Here is a 13,624-nt window from a genome sequence, read left to right as displayed (position 1 = left end):
TGTAGCGATACGTAATCACAAAGTACAAATCCTTTTCCCGGACCATCCTCAGAATTTTACGTCTCTTCAACTTGAAGATCGATATGGTAAAATATATTATATAGTCATACTTATTGTTAAAATTCACAAGTTGAACTGCAAAACATTATTATATTTTGATTGTTATGTACATATATTTTTTGTGTTTTTACGGAATGTTTTGTTTTGAAAATAATACCTATTAGTGAACATATGGTATTAATTGTCCCACTATTTTATTATAGGTGATCTTAATTATCTCACATTCATTTAACAGTATTATATTAATATTTATTTAAATAAACTGTAATTAATAAATAACAATAATGAAAAACGTAAAGGGAAAAAATGTTTTTGCTGCAGTAGTGGTGTTTGTTTGATTATGCATCTGACCTCACATTTCCGAAATCTGAAAAATTCCAAAAACCGAAACATCGGAATGTGTGTGTACTGCACATTTTTTTAAACACGCACACAATGTCTACACATTTACTGCAAATTACAGTACGTACATATTTATTCCTGAGAGAGAGAGAGAGAGAGAGAGAGAGAGAGAGAGAGAGAGAGAGAGAGAGAGAGAGAGAGAGAGAGAGAGAGAGAGAGAGAGAGAGAGAGAGAGAGAGAGGACTCCAAGGCGTGTTATTTTTACAATTATTTTATTATCTTGGGATTTTTTTTAATCTTGAGATTTTCTATTCAATTCTCGATATTAATAAGAAAATTACCGTAAATTGACTAGCATCAGCACACATCTGAATGACTCGGCCATTAGCAGGCTAAACCACCAACCTTATGAACTTGCATGATACATGAGATACATGACAAAACACAAAACCACTGTTTATTGGTGAAAATTAGGGGGTCGCACGATATGGGAGATTGCACGTTATTCGAGTATATACGGTATGTGATTTTTTTTAGCCTTTTATGGAACAAAATCTAGCAAGAAATTGCCATTCCCAGTTGGCAACACTGGCCTACAAACGTTTGTTTGTTGTTGTTGTTATGAAATGTGGTGTGCGGCGCGTTCTTTAAATTGTACCCATATAAACGAGTTAATTATGTGGCATCCAAAAGCCCTGATTCTTTTACTCTTATGGGAAAGACGCCTAAAGGTCAGATGAAGGTTTTTACGTGGAATATACTAGTATTAACGTGTTGTGACGAAGGGAAAAGATGTTTCGCTGCATACTGTTGGTAGCATTATCGTTATTATATTACTGGATTGCACTGCAAAATCGTCGCCATCTTTTATCAACATAGATTGTTGGTGAGTACCCATATGATTTACATATTTTGATAGTTCTCTTACCACTCATCCTCTCTTTCCTTGTAAAAAAAAAAAGGCCCACCATGCGTATGTAGGCTTCTAGCGGTAATCCCTAGGCTAGTAGGCTACATATGTACAGTAGTACATATACTACATTTATTTTTTAAGGCTAATTTTGTACAATAACTTTAAAACTGTCTTGAATTTAGTTTTAGGTGATAGTTGAAAACATATTTGGTGTTTGAACTAAAGTAGGCAGTTATAAACATTGGAATAGTGGTCTTGGGTGGGTTAACTATTAAAGTAGGCAGTTTTAAGCAATTTTTGAGGGGGGTATCAGGATAACACGGGTATTTACTTATCACGGGGGGGTTCTGGGCCCTATCCCCCGTGGATAACGAGGCCCCACTGTACGCACACACACAAATTTCAAAAAAAAAAAAATGTATACTCATCTAATTAGATATCACAAGAGTTTCTTACTGAACAACAGAGACGGCCGCCCGTGCAGCACCAAGTCCTTTTTGTTAGAAGAGACTCTAGAACATATCTAAAAAGAAGGTAAGTATATACTTAAGGATTGGTGTTGGCTCCCATACCCAGGATCGTATCCGCCGATACGAAAGGACCCAGAGAAAAAAATTTCTCATAGGTCACACGAACGTCTCTCAAGTAATGAGAAGCAAATACTGAGTTGCATCTCCAAAATGTCGTATCTATGATGTTTTTAAGTGACATTCTTTTGAAACGAGACACGTCGCTACTGCTCTCACTTCATGAGCTTTTACTCTTAACAGTCGGAACTCTTCGTCAGGACAGATCTTATGCGCGTCTGTAATGACGTTTCTCACAAAGAATGCAAGAGCATTCTTGGACATCAGTCTTGTGGGTCTTTTACCGCGCACCAAAGACCTTGCCTAGAGCCTCCCATCTGGTGCTTTCTCTGAAGGTAGAATTTTAGAGCTCTTACAGGACAGAGACCTCTCTGCTTCTCTGCCTACGAGACTCGATAAGCCTTTAACTTCGAATGACTTAGGCCAGGGATTCGTGGGATTCTCGTTTTTAGCTAAAAACAGGGTTTTAAGCGAGCAAATAGCAGAGTCTCCCTTGAATCCTACTTTATCCTGCAGAGCATGTAATTCACTAATTCTCTTTGCCGTAGCTAAAGATAATAGGAATAGGCATTTCCTAGTGATGTCTCGAAACGACGCCAGATGAGGTTCGAACCTTTCGGATGACAGGAACTTGAGTACCACGTCTAGGTTCCAGTTAGGAGGGACCGGTTCCTTAGACTTTGAAGTCTCAAAGGACCTTATGAGATCGTGGAGATCCTTGTTATCTGCCAGATCTAATCCTCTAATCCTGAAGACTGCCGAAAGCATACTTCTGTATCCCTTTATTGTGGATACAGCTAGATGAGATTCTTCTCTCAGGAATAGAAGGAAATCCGCAATTTCCGCTACAGAGGTAGTGGAGGAGGACAACTTCTTAGTTCTGCACCACCTTCTAAAAACCTCCCACTTGGACTGATATACTTGTCTAGTGGAGGTTCTGCGGGCTCTCGCAATCGCGCTTGCAACTTTACGAGAAAACCCTCTCGCTCTGACGAGTCTTTCGATAGTCGAAAGGCAGTCAGAGCGAGAGCGGGGAGGTTTTGATGATACCTCTGGAAGTGTGGCTGTTTGAGAAGATCCATCCTTCTTGGGAGGGATCTGGGAAAATCTACCATCCACTTCACCACCTCTGTGAACCAGTCTTGTGCCGGCCAAAAGGGGGCTATCAATGTCATCCTCGTCCCCTTTGAAGCCACAAACTTTTTCAGCACTAGTCCCACGATTTTGAACGGAGGAAAAGCGTAGACGTCTACGTGAGACCAGTCTAGCAGGAAGGCGTCTACTATCAGAGCTCTGGGGTCTTCCACGACCGAGCAAAAGACTGCCAGCCTTTTGGAGATGAACGTGGCGAAGAGATCCACATGAGTCCCCCAAAGAGACCAGAGATCTTGACACACATCTTCGTGTAGGGTCCACTCTGTGTGAAGGACCTGGTTCCTCCTGCTGAGCCTGTCTGCCCTCACATTCCTTTCTCCCTGAACGAACCTTGTAAGCAGGGAGATGTTCCTCTGAGACGTCCAAAGTAGAAGATCTTTTGCAAGTTCGTAAAGGAACAAGGAGCGAGTCCCTCCTTGTTTCCGAATGTAGGCAAGTGCTGTGGTGTTGTCCACATTTACTTGAACTATTTTGTTCGAAACAAGAGGTTCTAGACTCTTCAGAGCCAGGTGTACAGCGAAGAGCTCTTTGCAGTTTATGTGCCAAGACACCTGTGCTGCTTCCCAGGTGCCTGACACTTCCTTCGAGCCTAATGTTGCTCCCCAACCTTTCTCCGACGCGTCAGAGTACAACACTAGGTCTGGGTTCTGGATTTTCAGAGAGATTCCTTTGTTCTCCTTCAGAGGGGGCAACCACCATTCCAAGTGCGGTCTCATCTCCACTGGAATGGGAAAGGCGTCTGAAAGATGTCCGGTCTTCCAACTCCAAGACCTCTTGAGGAAGAATTGAAGCGGACGTAAATGAAGTCATCCTAGTGGGAAGAACTGTTCGAGCGAGGAAAGGGTCCCTAGAAGGCTCAGCCATTCCCTCGCCGACGTCTGTTCCTTCTCTAAGAAGAGAGACTTTCTGCAAACCTTTTGCGATTCTCTCTTGCGAAGGAAATACTCGAAAACCCCGAGAATCCATCTGAATCCCCAGATAGACTAAGTTCTGTCTGGGGGTCAGCTGTGACTTCGAGGTTTACGAGTAATCCCAACGATCTGATCAGGTTTAATGTCAACGCAAGGTCCTCCAAGCACTGTCTCTCTGATCTGGCCCTGATGAGCCAGTTGTCCAGATACAGAGATATTTTTACACCTTTGAGGTGAAGAAACCTCGCCACATTATTCATCAGGCTTGTGAAGACCTGAGGAGCTGTGGAAAGGCCGAAACACAAGGCTCTGAACTGAAAGATCCTTCCCCCCGTCATGAAACGGAGGTGGTACTTCGATGAAGGGTAGATTGGGACATGAAAATAGGCGTCCTGGAGATCCAGAGACACCATCCAATCTCCTTGTCGCATGGCCGCAAGGGCTGAGGCAGAAGTCTCCATCGAGAACTTCTCCTTCTGAACAAATTTGTTCAGAGCCGACGTCTAGTACTGGTCTCCAGCCTCCCGAGGCCTTCGCAACCAGAAAAAGGCGATTGTAAAACCCTGGGGAGTTTTGATCCAGTACTAGTTCTATCGCTCTCTTGTCCCACATCTGATCCACCATCAATCAAAGAGTATCCCTCAGCACAGGATCCTTGTACTTGGCTGACAGCTCCCGCGGTGTTGAAGTCAGGGGAGGACTGTCCAGGAAAGGGATAAGATATCCTTTCCTTATTACAGACATTGATGAAGCGTCTGTGTTGATACGTGCCCAGGACTCCACAAATCCCAGGAGCCTGGCACCTACTGGTGCTTGGAGGAGAGAAGCATCACTTTCCCTTTTTAAAGGGACGAAAGGCAGACCTACCTCTCTTCTCAGGAGCCTTCCTTCTTGAGGGAGCTCTGGAGGTCGGGCCACCTCGAAAGGGCTGAACCGATGTACTCGGTCCTTTCTTTTCCGCCGCAGTAGCAGGTTGTTTCTTCCTAGCTGACTGGGTAAGAAGGTCTTGAGTCGCCTTCTCAGTTAATGAACGAGAAATGTCCTTCACTAACTGAGAAGGAAACAAAAAGTCCGATAAAGGAGAGTACAGTAGTGCTGCCCTTTGAGAGTGGGAGACAGCTTTCGTCAAAAAGGCACTAAAGACTGTCCTCTTCTTAAGAAGACCTGCTCCAAATAAAGAGGAGATCTCAAATGAACTGTACCGCTTTGTCAATACAAGACAGAATACATAGAAGGACTTCTGGGTCGAGTCCTTCCGAATCATGGGCATTCTTGGACATCACCCCAAGGGACCAATCTAAGAAGTTGAAAACTTCTAATACATGGAAGAGTCCCTTGAGGAGATGATCCAGCTCTGAAATGCCCCAAGTCACACGGGCAGAGTTCAAACCTTGCCTTCAATATGCATCGACTAAGGTTGAAAAGTTCGCTTCTGCCGAAGACGGAAGAGAAATGCCCATATTCTCTCCCGTCTGATACCAAATGCCCCGTTTACCAGCGAGTCTCGCTGGGGGCATGCAGAAGACCGTTCTGACCAACTCCTTCTTTGACTCCATCCAAGAATTTAAAGAATGAAGAGCCCTCTTCATCGAAATGGCGGGCTTCATTCGAAGAAAAGACGAAGACTTCTTCGCCTTTGCGCTCGAGAACAGAGCGCGCGGAGAAGGAGGAGCGGCAGGGGTCAAATCGTCTCCATACTCTTCTAGAAGCAGGGCTGTTAAAACTTTATAGTTAGAAAGTCCTTCTCTTCCCTGATACTCGTCTTCCGAGTTTTCCTCCAACTCGGGGTCTAGAGGAGTCTCTGAAGATAAATCAGGACATCTTTCCTCTGGGGGAGACAAACTCCTGATAGGAGAGGGACTGAGGGAATGATATTCCTTCCTCTTCAAAGTCTGAGCTTTAAGAGAAGCTTCCTTCTTGGTAGGCACCAAAAGCCTAGACTTCACTCCATAAACGGATGACGCCTCACGCTTGGATGACGCTTCTCGTCCGCCAAGCGTCCTGGCTGACGCCTCGCGTTTGTCTGACTGCTGACGTCTGGATGACGCCTCGCGCCTGGAAGACGTCTCGCTCTCAACTGGCGTCCTGACTAGCGCCAAAACCTTGGCTGGCGCCTCGCGCTTATATGACGCTCTGTATGACGCCTCGCGCCTGTAAGACGCTTCACGTCTATCTGGCGTCACGTGTCTGCCATAGGGTTCCCTAGATCTCGATCTAGAAACCAAAACTTCTGCAGTATGTTTGGAAGATGAAGCTTCACGTCTGCAAGACGCCTCTCGTTTTGCAGGAGAGAGAGGACGAGTCTTTTTGATTGGAAGCAAAGCGTCCTTCTTACGAGGAGGATCTCTCGCTAACACTCCCACCAAAGAGGCTAGCTGTTCTTGTACAGCCAGGAGAATCTTCCATGAAGCTTCTCCCACGTCATCTTCAATCGGGGGAGAAGTAGAAGGCAAGCATTCTGCTACATCCATGTAAGGTGACGCTGACGCCACCTTCGCCTTTTTAATAGACGAGGGAGCTTCATCTGAGAAGCGCTCTGGGCTTGAATCCAATTCAGGTTCTCTCAAATGCCGTTTCAGAGGCCTAGAAAGGTCCGCATCCTTCCACCATCGTTTAGGTGAGGGAGAGGGAGAGGAGGAGAAACACTCTCACAGGACGCTTTTTCTATAGCGGCCCTGAGCAGCCTGAATCGAAACACAGCCTGCTGAAGGGACATCTGACCGTTGGGGATTCCCCACAACCTCCTTAAGGCTTTCGACTTTCCTTCTCCTCTGGGCATGGGAGCTTGGAAGAGGTCTAGGCCTGGGAGCGTCGCAGGGACGATCAAACGCCCCCTCCACAACACTGGGAGAACTCACTTCACTGAACGTTTCACTTTCACTACCCTTACCTTGTAAGTCCGCCATTTTGGACTTCATCTTATGAATAGTAGCTTTCGGAACGGCGATTTCAGAGGCCGATTCTGAAAGTAAAGCTTGTGAAGTTGACATATAGGGAGAATCCAACTCATCAGGATTAGATATAGGGTCAATCAAAGGCTCAATAGGCCTTGTACTCACACCTTTCAAACGTCTAACCCTATCCCTCTCTAACTTCTTCAAATAAGAAGTTAAAGTCTTCCATTCTTCTGCATTTAATCCCTCACATTCATGACCGGTATTAGTAGAACACTGAAACCCCCTACATTTACGACATACAGTGTGAGGATCAACCGAAGCCTTCGGTATCCTCACCCTGCAGCCTACATTCACACACATTCTCACACTCACATTAGAGTCAGACATACTGAGAAAAATCAAAAAGCAAGACCAAAATCAGTCCACAGTAGCGAATTCCAAAAACCACGATCCAGATACGTCACCAAAAAGCCGAGAAACGATGATCAAAGGTTGAAATAAGAATCTAAGTCAGGAGGTAATAACAACAATGTTGATACCACCGGCAACAGAGAAAATATGATAGAAAACCGGAATGGTTCATAGTCCTGCCGCCCAGGGCAGGCTGGTAGATCACCTGACCTACCTGTAGCAAGTGGCACGAAATTTGAATTTCTGTCGGGGACGACGGAGTCTTAGCTATGTATATATCTGACAGGTAAGTTGATTGTATGAAATTACTGATTAAGAAATTTAATTTCTTAATTTTATTTCTCTTTCCTATGTTTATATTAACTTTACTTTTTAATTTTTATTTACTGCATGAACACATTAAGAAGCTGCCGACCATGACATCTCATTCTCCCGCAAAATCTTTTAGCCTTGTGTACATGGATTCAAATCTTAGGGTTGTGAATCTATATGTATTTTAAGTTTATTAAAGATGAACATCCACATGTGAACATTTTCTTTTAATTATTATAGTAAAGTGTTTAGGCCAGAGTTTAATGTTGGTTTCATGCCTTCAGTTGTTGACACATGCAATATCTTAGATTTATTGACAAAAAATATTGAAAAAAAATAAATTGAGTTGTGAAAAGGCTCTGTTGGATGCACATAATAAAGTGCTTGCAACACAAGCTAGAGCTGCACTTGACAGCTTCATTAGTTCAGACAGTGATGATCTTAAGGATGTTGTTTCGATCTGTAACAAACATTGCCGACACCCAACCGGAGCACTACTGTTGTTTATTATAAAAGAAACTGTGGACATACAACTTTTGTGTTTTTATGGTAAAAACATGTAAATCAACCATGACCTGTGGGACGAGGTTATGTCATGGCAACGGTCATATGAGATAATGAGTTGTGTTAACCATGACATTGAGGATAATCATGTTGACAAGCAGACAGAGACTGCTCTTTTCTGACAACTGTGCTGTAGTGTCAATAAGTAAGATATGTTCAAAGAAAGTAAATTAAAAAGCAAATATCATTATAATCAAGCAAATTAAATAAGCCAGCACATAGTACTTTTACCCTTTACATTTTATGCTACAGCCTAAGTATAACATATGCCTCAATGTTTGGGTGAATTGTATAGGGATAAATTTCCTTGAAAATGGTGAAAACTAGATTAAAAACATATGGTTGGATCAGGTAAAATAACAAGCAGCCTAAGTATCTTGCCTTGGATCTAGCAAGGAGTCTATACCCATAGGGGTCACAGAAGACAGAGTCAGTGTTCTACACCCTAGTCACGAATGAGACCAATAACTTCTGAGAAAGAAGACAAACTCCTGGCTCTCTCCCTCCTCTGGTTACAACAAAGGAGACTGACGATGCAAAGGCAGCTGCTTGGAAGGATCCTCATCCTTCCCTAATGACAATGGAGAAGCTTCCCTAGTAGGCTGGGCAATCATGCCTCCCACTGGTTGAAGTTTAGTCCCTAAATTCTGAAGATCCTGAGACAGAGGGCTCTGGGAAACAGCCATGTGAAGAAACCCGTACATGGTCTCCTGCCGTATCACACTTCCATATACATGGAGGTGTGAGAAGTCAAGTACAGAGCTGTTTGACGACACGAAGACTGTCTCGAGACAGGGAATGAAGCCGAGGCGAAACTTCTTGAAGAGACTGATTCCCAAGGTCCCAGTCTTTGGAAGATGAACAAGAAACAAATCTGCGGACCAGAGTTGCCTCACATTCTTGACCTTCAACCACAACACGTTTGCAGAGAAGATTCTTTGGAAGGTGCAGGAGACAATGTAGTAGCAGGCACCTTCCACCTCTTAATTGGAGCCTTATCTTTATGACTGACTGGAACAGGTACAGAAGACAAAGATGGTCGAGATGGAAGGCTAACACTTACATGGTCACTGACATGTACATGTAAGGGGGGAGAGAGCCATGTAGAGAAGTCAACGAAGCACTCCTCTCACTCACAGAAGACGCCATGGAGTCCATAATTCTCAGTTTGATATGGCAAGGAGGGCAAGGAGGAGATGAAGCTTGAGGAGGAGGAGGAGGAGAGCACTTACTTCCTCTACATCATCTCTTATAAGGAGAAGAATCACTCCCTCCATGACTTCTTGCTAGAGAGCAGAATACCTCTGGAAGAAGAGAGAAAAAAAAAAAAAAAAAAAAAAAAAAAAGTCCAGCCTCTCGACCACAGCTTGAAACATCATCTCCGATGGCTGTGAGAGGTTGTGATTACATCATAGGCCAAGATGGAGAGGACTCACAACAACGGGAGGCAGACACCACCACATGTGACATTATAGGCCGAGAGGGTGCTGGGAGTGATGTCACAACATCGCTAATGGCAGCGCTGGTCGATGGCCTCACTGGCGGAACGATAAAGGGCGACCCAGTAAGTGTCAACTTTGACAAAGGCATCCTGCTAAGAGGCAGCACACGAGAGCCAAAGTAGTGTAGGCCTGGAGGTGGGGGTTGCCAAGTGGGGTGGTATGAGCAGCCAATAAATGCGAGTAGGGCATCCAAAGAGGGGGCACCCCGTAAGCCTAGACACACCCAAACAGCCGCCATCTTGTTTGATTCAGAATCTGACAAAGGAAGCAGAAGGCATTGCCTCCTCCCTCTCAGGGAGGACATTATATCTTGCAGGAGAAGGGGCTACAATACATAAACAATATCATCCTGTGCAACTCCCGATACTTATAACGACGAATAAATGGAAGAAAGGGAAGGAGACAGCGGTACAACAGACACAGAAGAAATGCTTCTGGAAGTCGGGATGCTGAACCATCCCAATGAGGCAACAACTCCCAAGAAGGACAAGTGAATTTTCTACTATGCTCCCTCTTCTTGTTGAATGTCTTCCACTGCGACATAGGCCAAGAACAACATTCCTGGTAAGGATTAGTAATGGTCCCAAAATTAGATCAGCACGTACTGCATATAGTATGGGGAGCTGTAATGGTAGCAACCATAAACCTGGAGCACGGAAATCCCTGAATGCCCAGGAATATGCTTTGATGAAGCCTAGAAAAATTGGAGGACTAAATAATCAACAGGGCACACACAAACATACCGAAACAAAGAAATCACGGGCAAACAAGGCAACTGGCTTGGGAAGGAGCGGACAAGCAACTACTCTCCAAGGCAGTCAAGTTGAGTTGAATATGGAATTTAAGCCAAAGGTCAAGCACTGGGACCTATGAAGTCATTCAGTGCTGAAATGGAAATTAACAGTAAAAGGTTTGGAAGGTGTAACAGGATATAAAACTCGCAGTTGCACCATGAATTAAGTGTTAGTAAGATAAAGAAAATATGAAAGGAGGTACAGTACAAGTAACTAAAGTGGTTGCAGCTAGGGGATGAAGGCATGCTGCAAAGAATCTTAAGTAATGCCTACAGTGCACCGTATGAGGTCCACTGACAGCACTACCACTCTACAGGGTCCAAAGCGATCGAAGAAAGACAGACGAGTCACAGGGTTCTATGCCTGGGCAGCCAGCTTCCACCTCATATACACAGTAGTTGCCAGATACTACAGATTCGTTACTTTACAATCATTGATTGTTTTTTACCAGTTTCCAGCTGATGCAAGAAGCTTACCCTTTTATTAAGAGCAAAGGTTTGTTCTGCGTATGAACAAATCAAAAGTTTAAAAAAATTGTACGCTCATGCTCCAAAAGAGTTGCCAGGATGAAACTATACCCTGGTTTTGGGGTTGGGGGGCTCCACTGCCCACAAGAGAATTTTTTTAATGAAAATTTAGGTTGCCTATCTAGTCCAATACAGAAACTTTCAGCCCTTCAGGACCCAGGACAGTGAACTGAAGGAGTTAGAATGGTCAGACAGCAAGATGAAAGACATCATAAAGTGCAAGGACCTTCAAGTAGAACTGGGAGGAAACTCAACAATTGCAATAAAAATAACAGTTGAGGGGTTTGGGAACAAGATTATTTACAGGAACTAGGAATGGAGTTTAAGTATACAGCTAAAAATATGGGTACAGCTAGGAGTCGGAACACTGCAAACACCCTTTAGTAATGCCTACAGTGGACAGCATCCCCACTGGGTTGTTAAAGATTTTTTTTAAATTTATTTATTTATTTATTTTTGCATATGGTTTGATCAGAAATGGCATGTGTATAAACATTAACTCCTACTTGATACAATTAAACAAGATACCCATGTGGGAATGTTCTGTCTATCATGAAAAAGTACAAATAGAATTCTAAAATTACTGTTCTTATCTATTGAACAAAGATTAATGGAATCTTTTGAACAAAGATTAATGGAGGCTAGGTACAACACCATAGCTATACTGACCAAAGCGATCCAAATATGCAGTGTCAAAGTTCAGAAGCAACATTCTGCCACCAGCCTCATGCATTAAAGTCAGCATGTCCCTGGCAAATATCTGCACTGGCACCAACCGAATCTTTGCATTATCCTCATCCCCTTCAATCTGAAGTTAAAAATCATTCATATTAAAAGTAATCTTCAATAATAATCATTACAATTATAAACCATTAACATTAAAACTTATCAATATCAATTCCACTATTGTTGGAAGCACAGAAATATTCATATGTATGATGCTTTGCGCTAGCCCAAAAAAAAAAATTTATATCTGCCAAACAAATTAAATTTTACATGTTCCAAAATTCCATGTTCTTAATTCAATAACAATAATTCTCATTTTCTTCATTATCCCTCTAACGCCGATTGAACGTATTAAACGTCGACGAAAATTGTCTCCCGGGTGCCGTCGACGAAAATTGTCTCCCGGGTGCCGATTGGACATATGGTACATCAAAGAAATTTTTTTTTTTTTAAATTCGCGGAAAAATAGTTATAGGCCTACTAGGCAAAAACTTTTGAATCATACGCCTTGGGGGATGCTGGGAGCTCACGGATCAAGGCTTTTTTTGGTTTACAATCGTTACCTAGGCGCGCAAGCGCTAATTTCTTTCTTCTTGCACTAAAAAAATCAGCGACATCTCTGAAATTATTTCGTCACTGACAATATTTGCACCATTTTATATTAGCCCTTACGTGGAGTATTATATATGAAAATGTGTGCCATTTCATGTAGAATACAACTAAAAACAACTCATGGTTGTAGCTTTTATCAGTTTTGAAATATTTTCATATAAATAACGATAAGTGCCAAAATTTCAACCTTCAGTCAATTTTGACTACCAATTGGTCGAAAAACACAATTGTAAGCTAAAACTCTTATATTCAGTAATATTCAATCATTTACCTTCATTTTACAACAAATTGGAAGTCTAGCACAATATTTCGATTTAGGGTGAATTTATGAAAACACTTTCCTTAAGTCCATGCGGTAACTTCAAAAAAAATCAAATTTTTTCATCTGATTGTCGTAATGTTTGCACAATTTTAAATTAGCCATTACAGTTTTATATATAAAAATATGTGCAATTTCATGTAGAATACAACAAAAAACAACCCATGGTTGTAGCTTTTTTCAGTTTTGAAATATTTTCACAAATAACGATAAGTGCCAAATTATCAACCTTTGGTCAACTTTGACTCTACTGAAATGGTCGAAAAACGCAATTTTAAGCTAAACGCTTACATTCTAGTAATATTCAATCATTTACCATTATTTTGCAATAAACTGGAAGTCTCTAGCACAATATTTCGATTTATGGTGAATTTATAGAAGAAGAAGAAGAAGAAGAAGAAGAAGAAGAAGAAGAAGAAGAAGAAGAAGAAGAAGAAGAAGAAGAAGAAGAATAAGAAGAAGAAGAAGGAGAAGAAGAAGAAGAAGAAGGAAGACGAAGAAGAAGAAGAAGAAGAAGAAGAAGAAAGGAGAATGGAAGAAGAAGAAGAAGAAGAAGAAGAAGAAGAAAGAAGAATTCCTTATGTCCGTGCGGTAACTCTTCCGAAAAAAATCAAATTTTTTCTTCCGATTGTCGTAATGTTTGCACCATTTTAAATAAAGTTTTATATATGAAAATGTGTGCAATTTCATGTAGAATACAGGCAGTCCTTGGGTTACGACGGGGGTTCCGTTCATGAGACGCGTTGTAACCCGAAAATCGTCGTAAGCCGGATCATCAAAAATACTAAGAAAACCTTAGTTTTAATGCTTTGGAAGCATTCAGAACTATGTAAACTGCATTCTTATTGCATTTTTCATAAAAAAAAAACATTCAAATATTGATTATTTTGCATTTTTGGTGTCATATTTCTTCTGCCAGATCAGTGTTGGAGGCGTCGCAACCCTGCAACATGCGTCGTAACCCTGGAAATAATTTCTGATTAATATAATTG

The 13,624-nt window shown here is 42.2% G+C and overlaps 1 protein-coding gene across 1 annotated transcript in view; it reads right to left on the bottom strand.

Moving 5' to 3' along the window:
* Positions 1-13,624, bottom strand: part of LOC135206782 (meiosis regulator and mRNA stability factor 1-like) — a 239,685-nt gene that overhangs the window by 94,595 nt on the left and 131,466 nt on the right. Inside the window, exon 19 of the mRNA XM_064238277.1 lies at positions 11,645-11,783. Coding sequence (XP_064094347.1) covers positions 11,645-11,783 — 139 coding nt within the window. The remainder of the gene's footprint in view (positions 1-11,644; positions 11,784-13,624) is intronic.

Source organism: Macrobrachium nipponense, chromosome 31 (genome assembly GCF_015104395.2).
Source record: "Macrobrachium nipponense isolate FS-2020 chromosome 31, ASM1510439v2, whole genome shotgun sequence".
Lineage (NCBI taxonomy): Eukaryota > Metazoa > Arthropoda > Malacostraca > Decapoda > Palaemonidae > Macrobrachium > Macrobrachium nipponense.
Note: the sequence above shows the minus strand (reverse complement) of the source record. Positions and strands in the feature narration are given on the sequence as shown.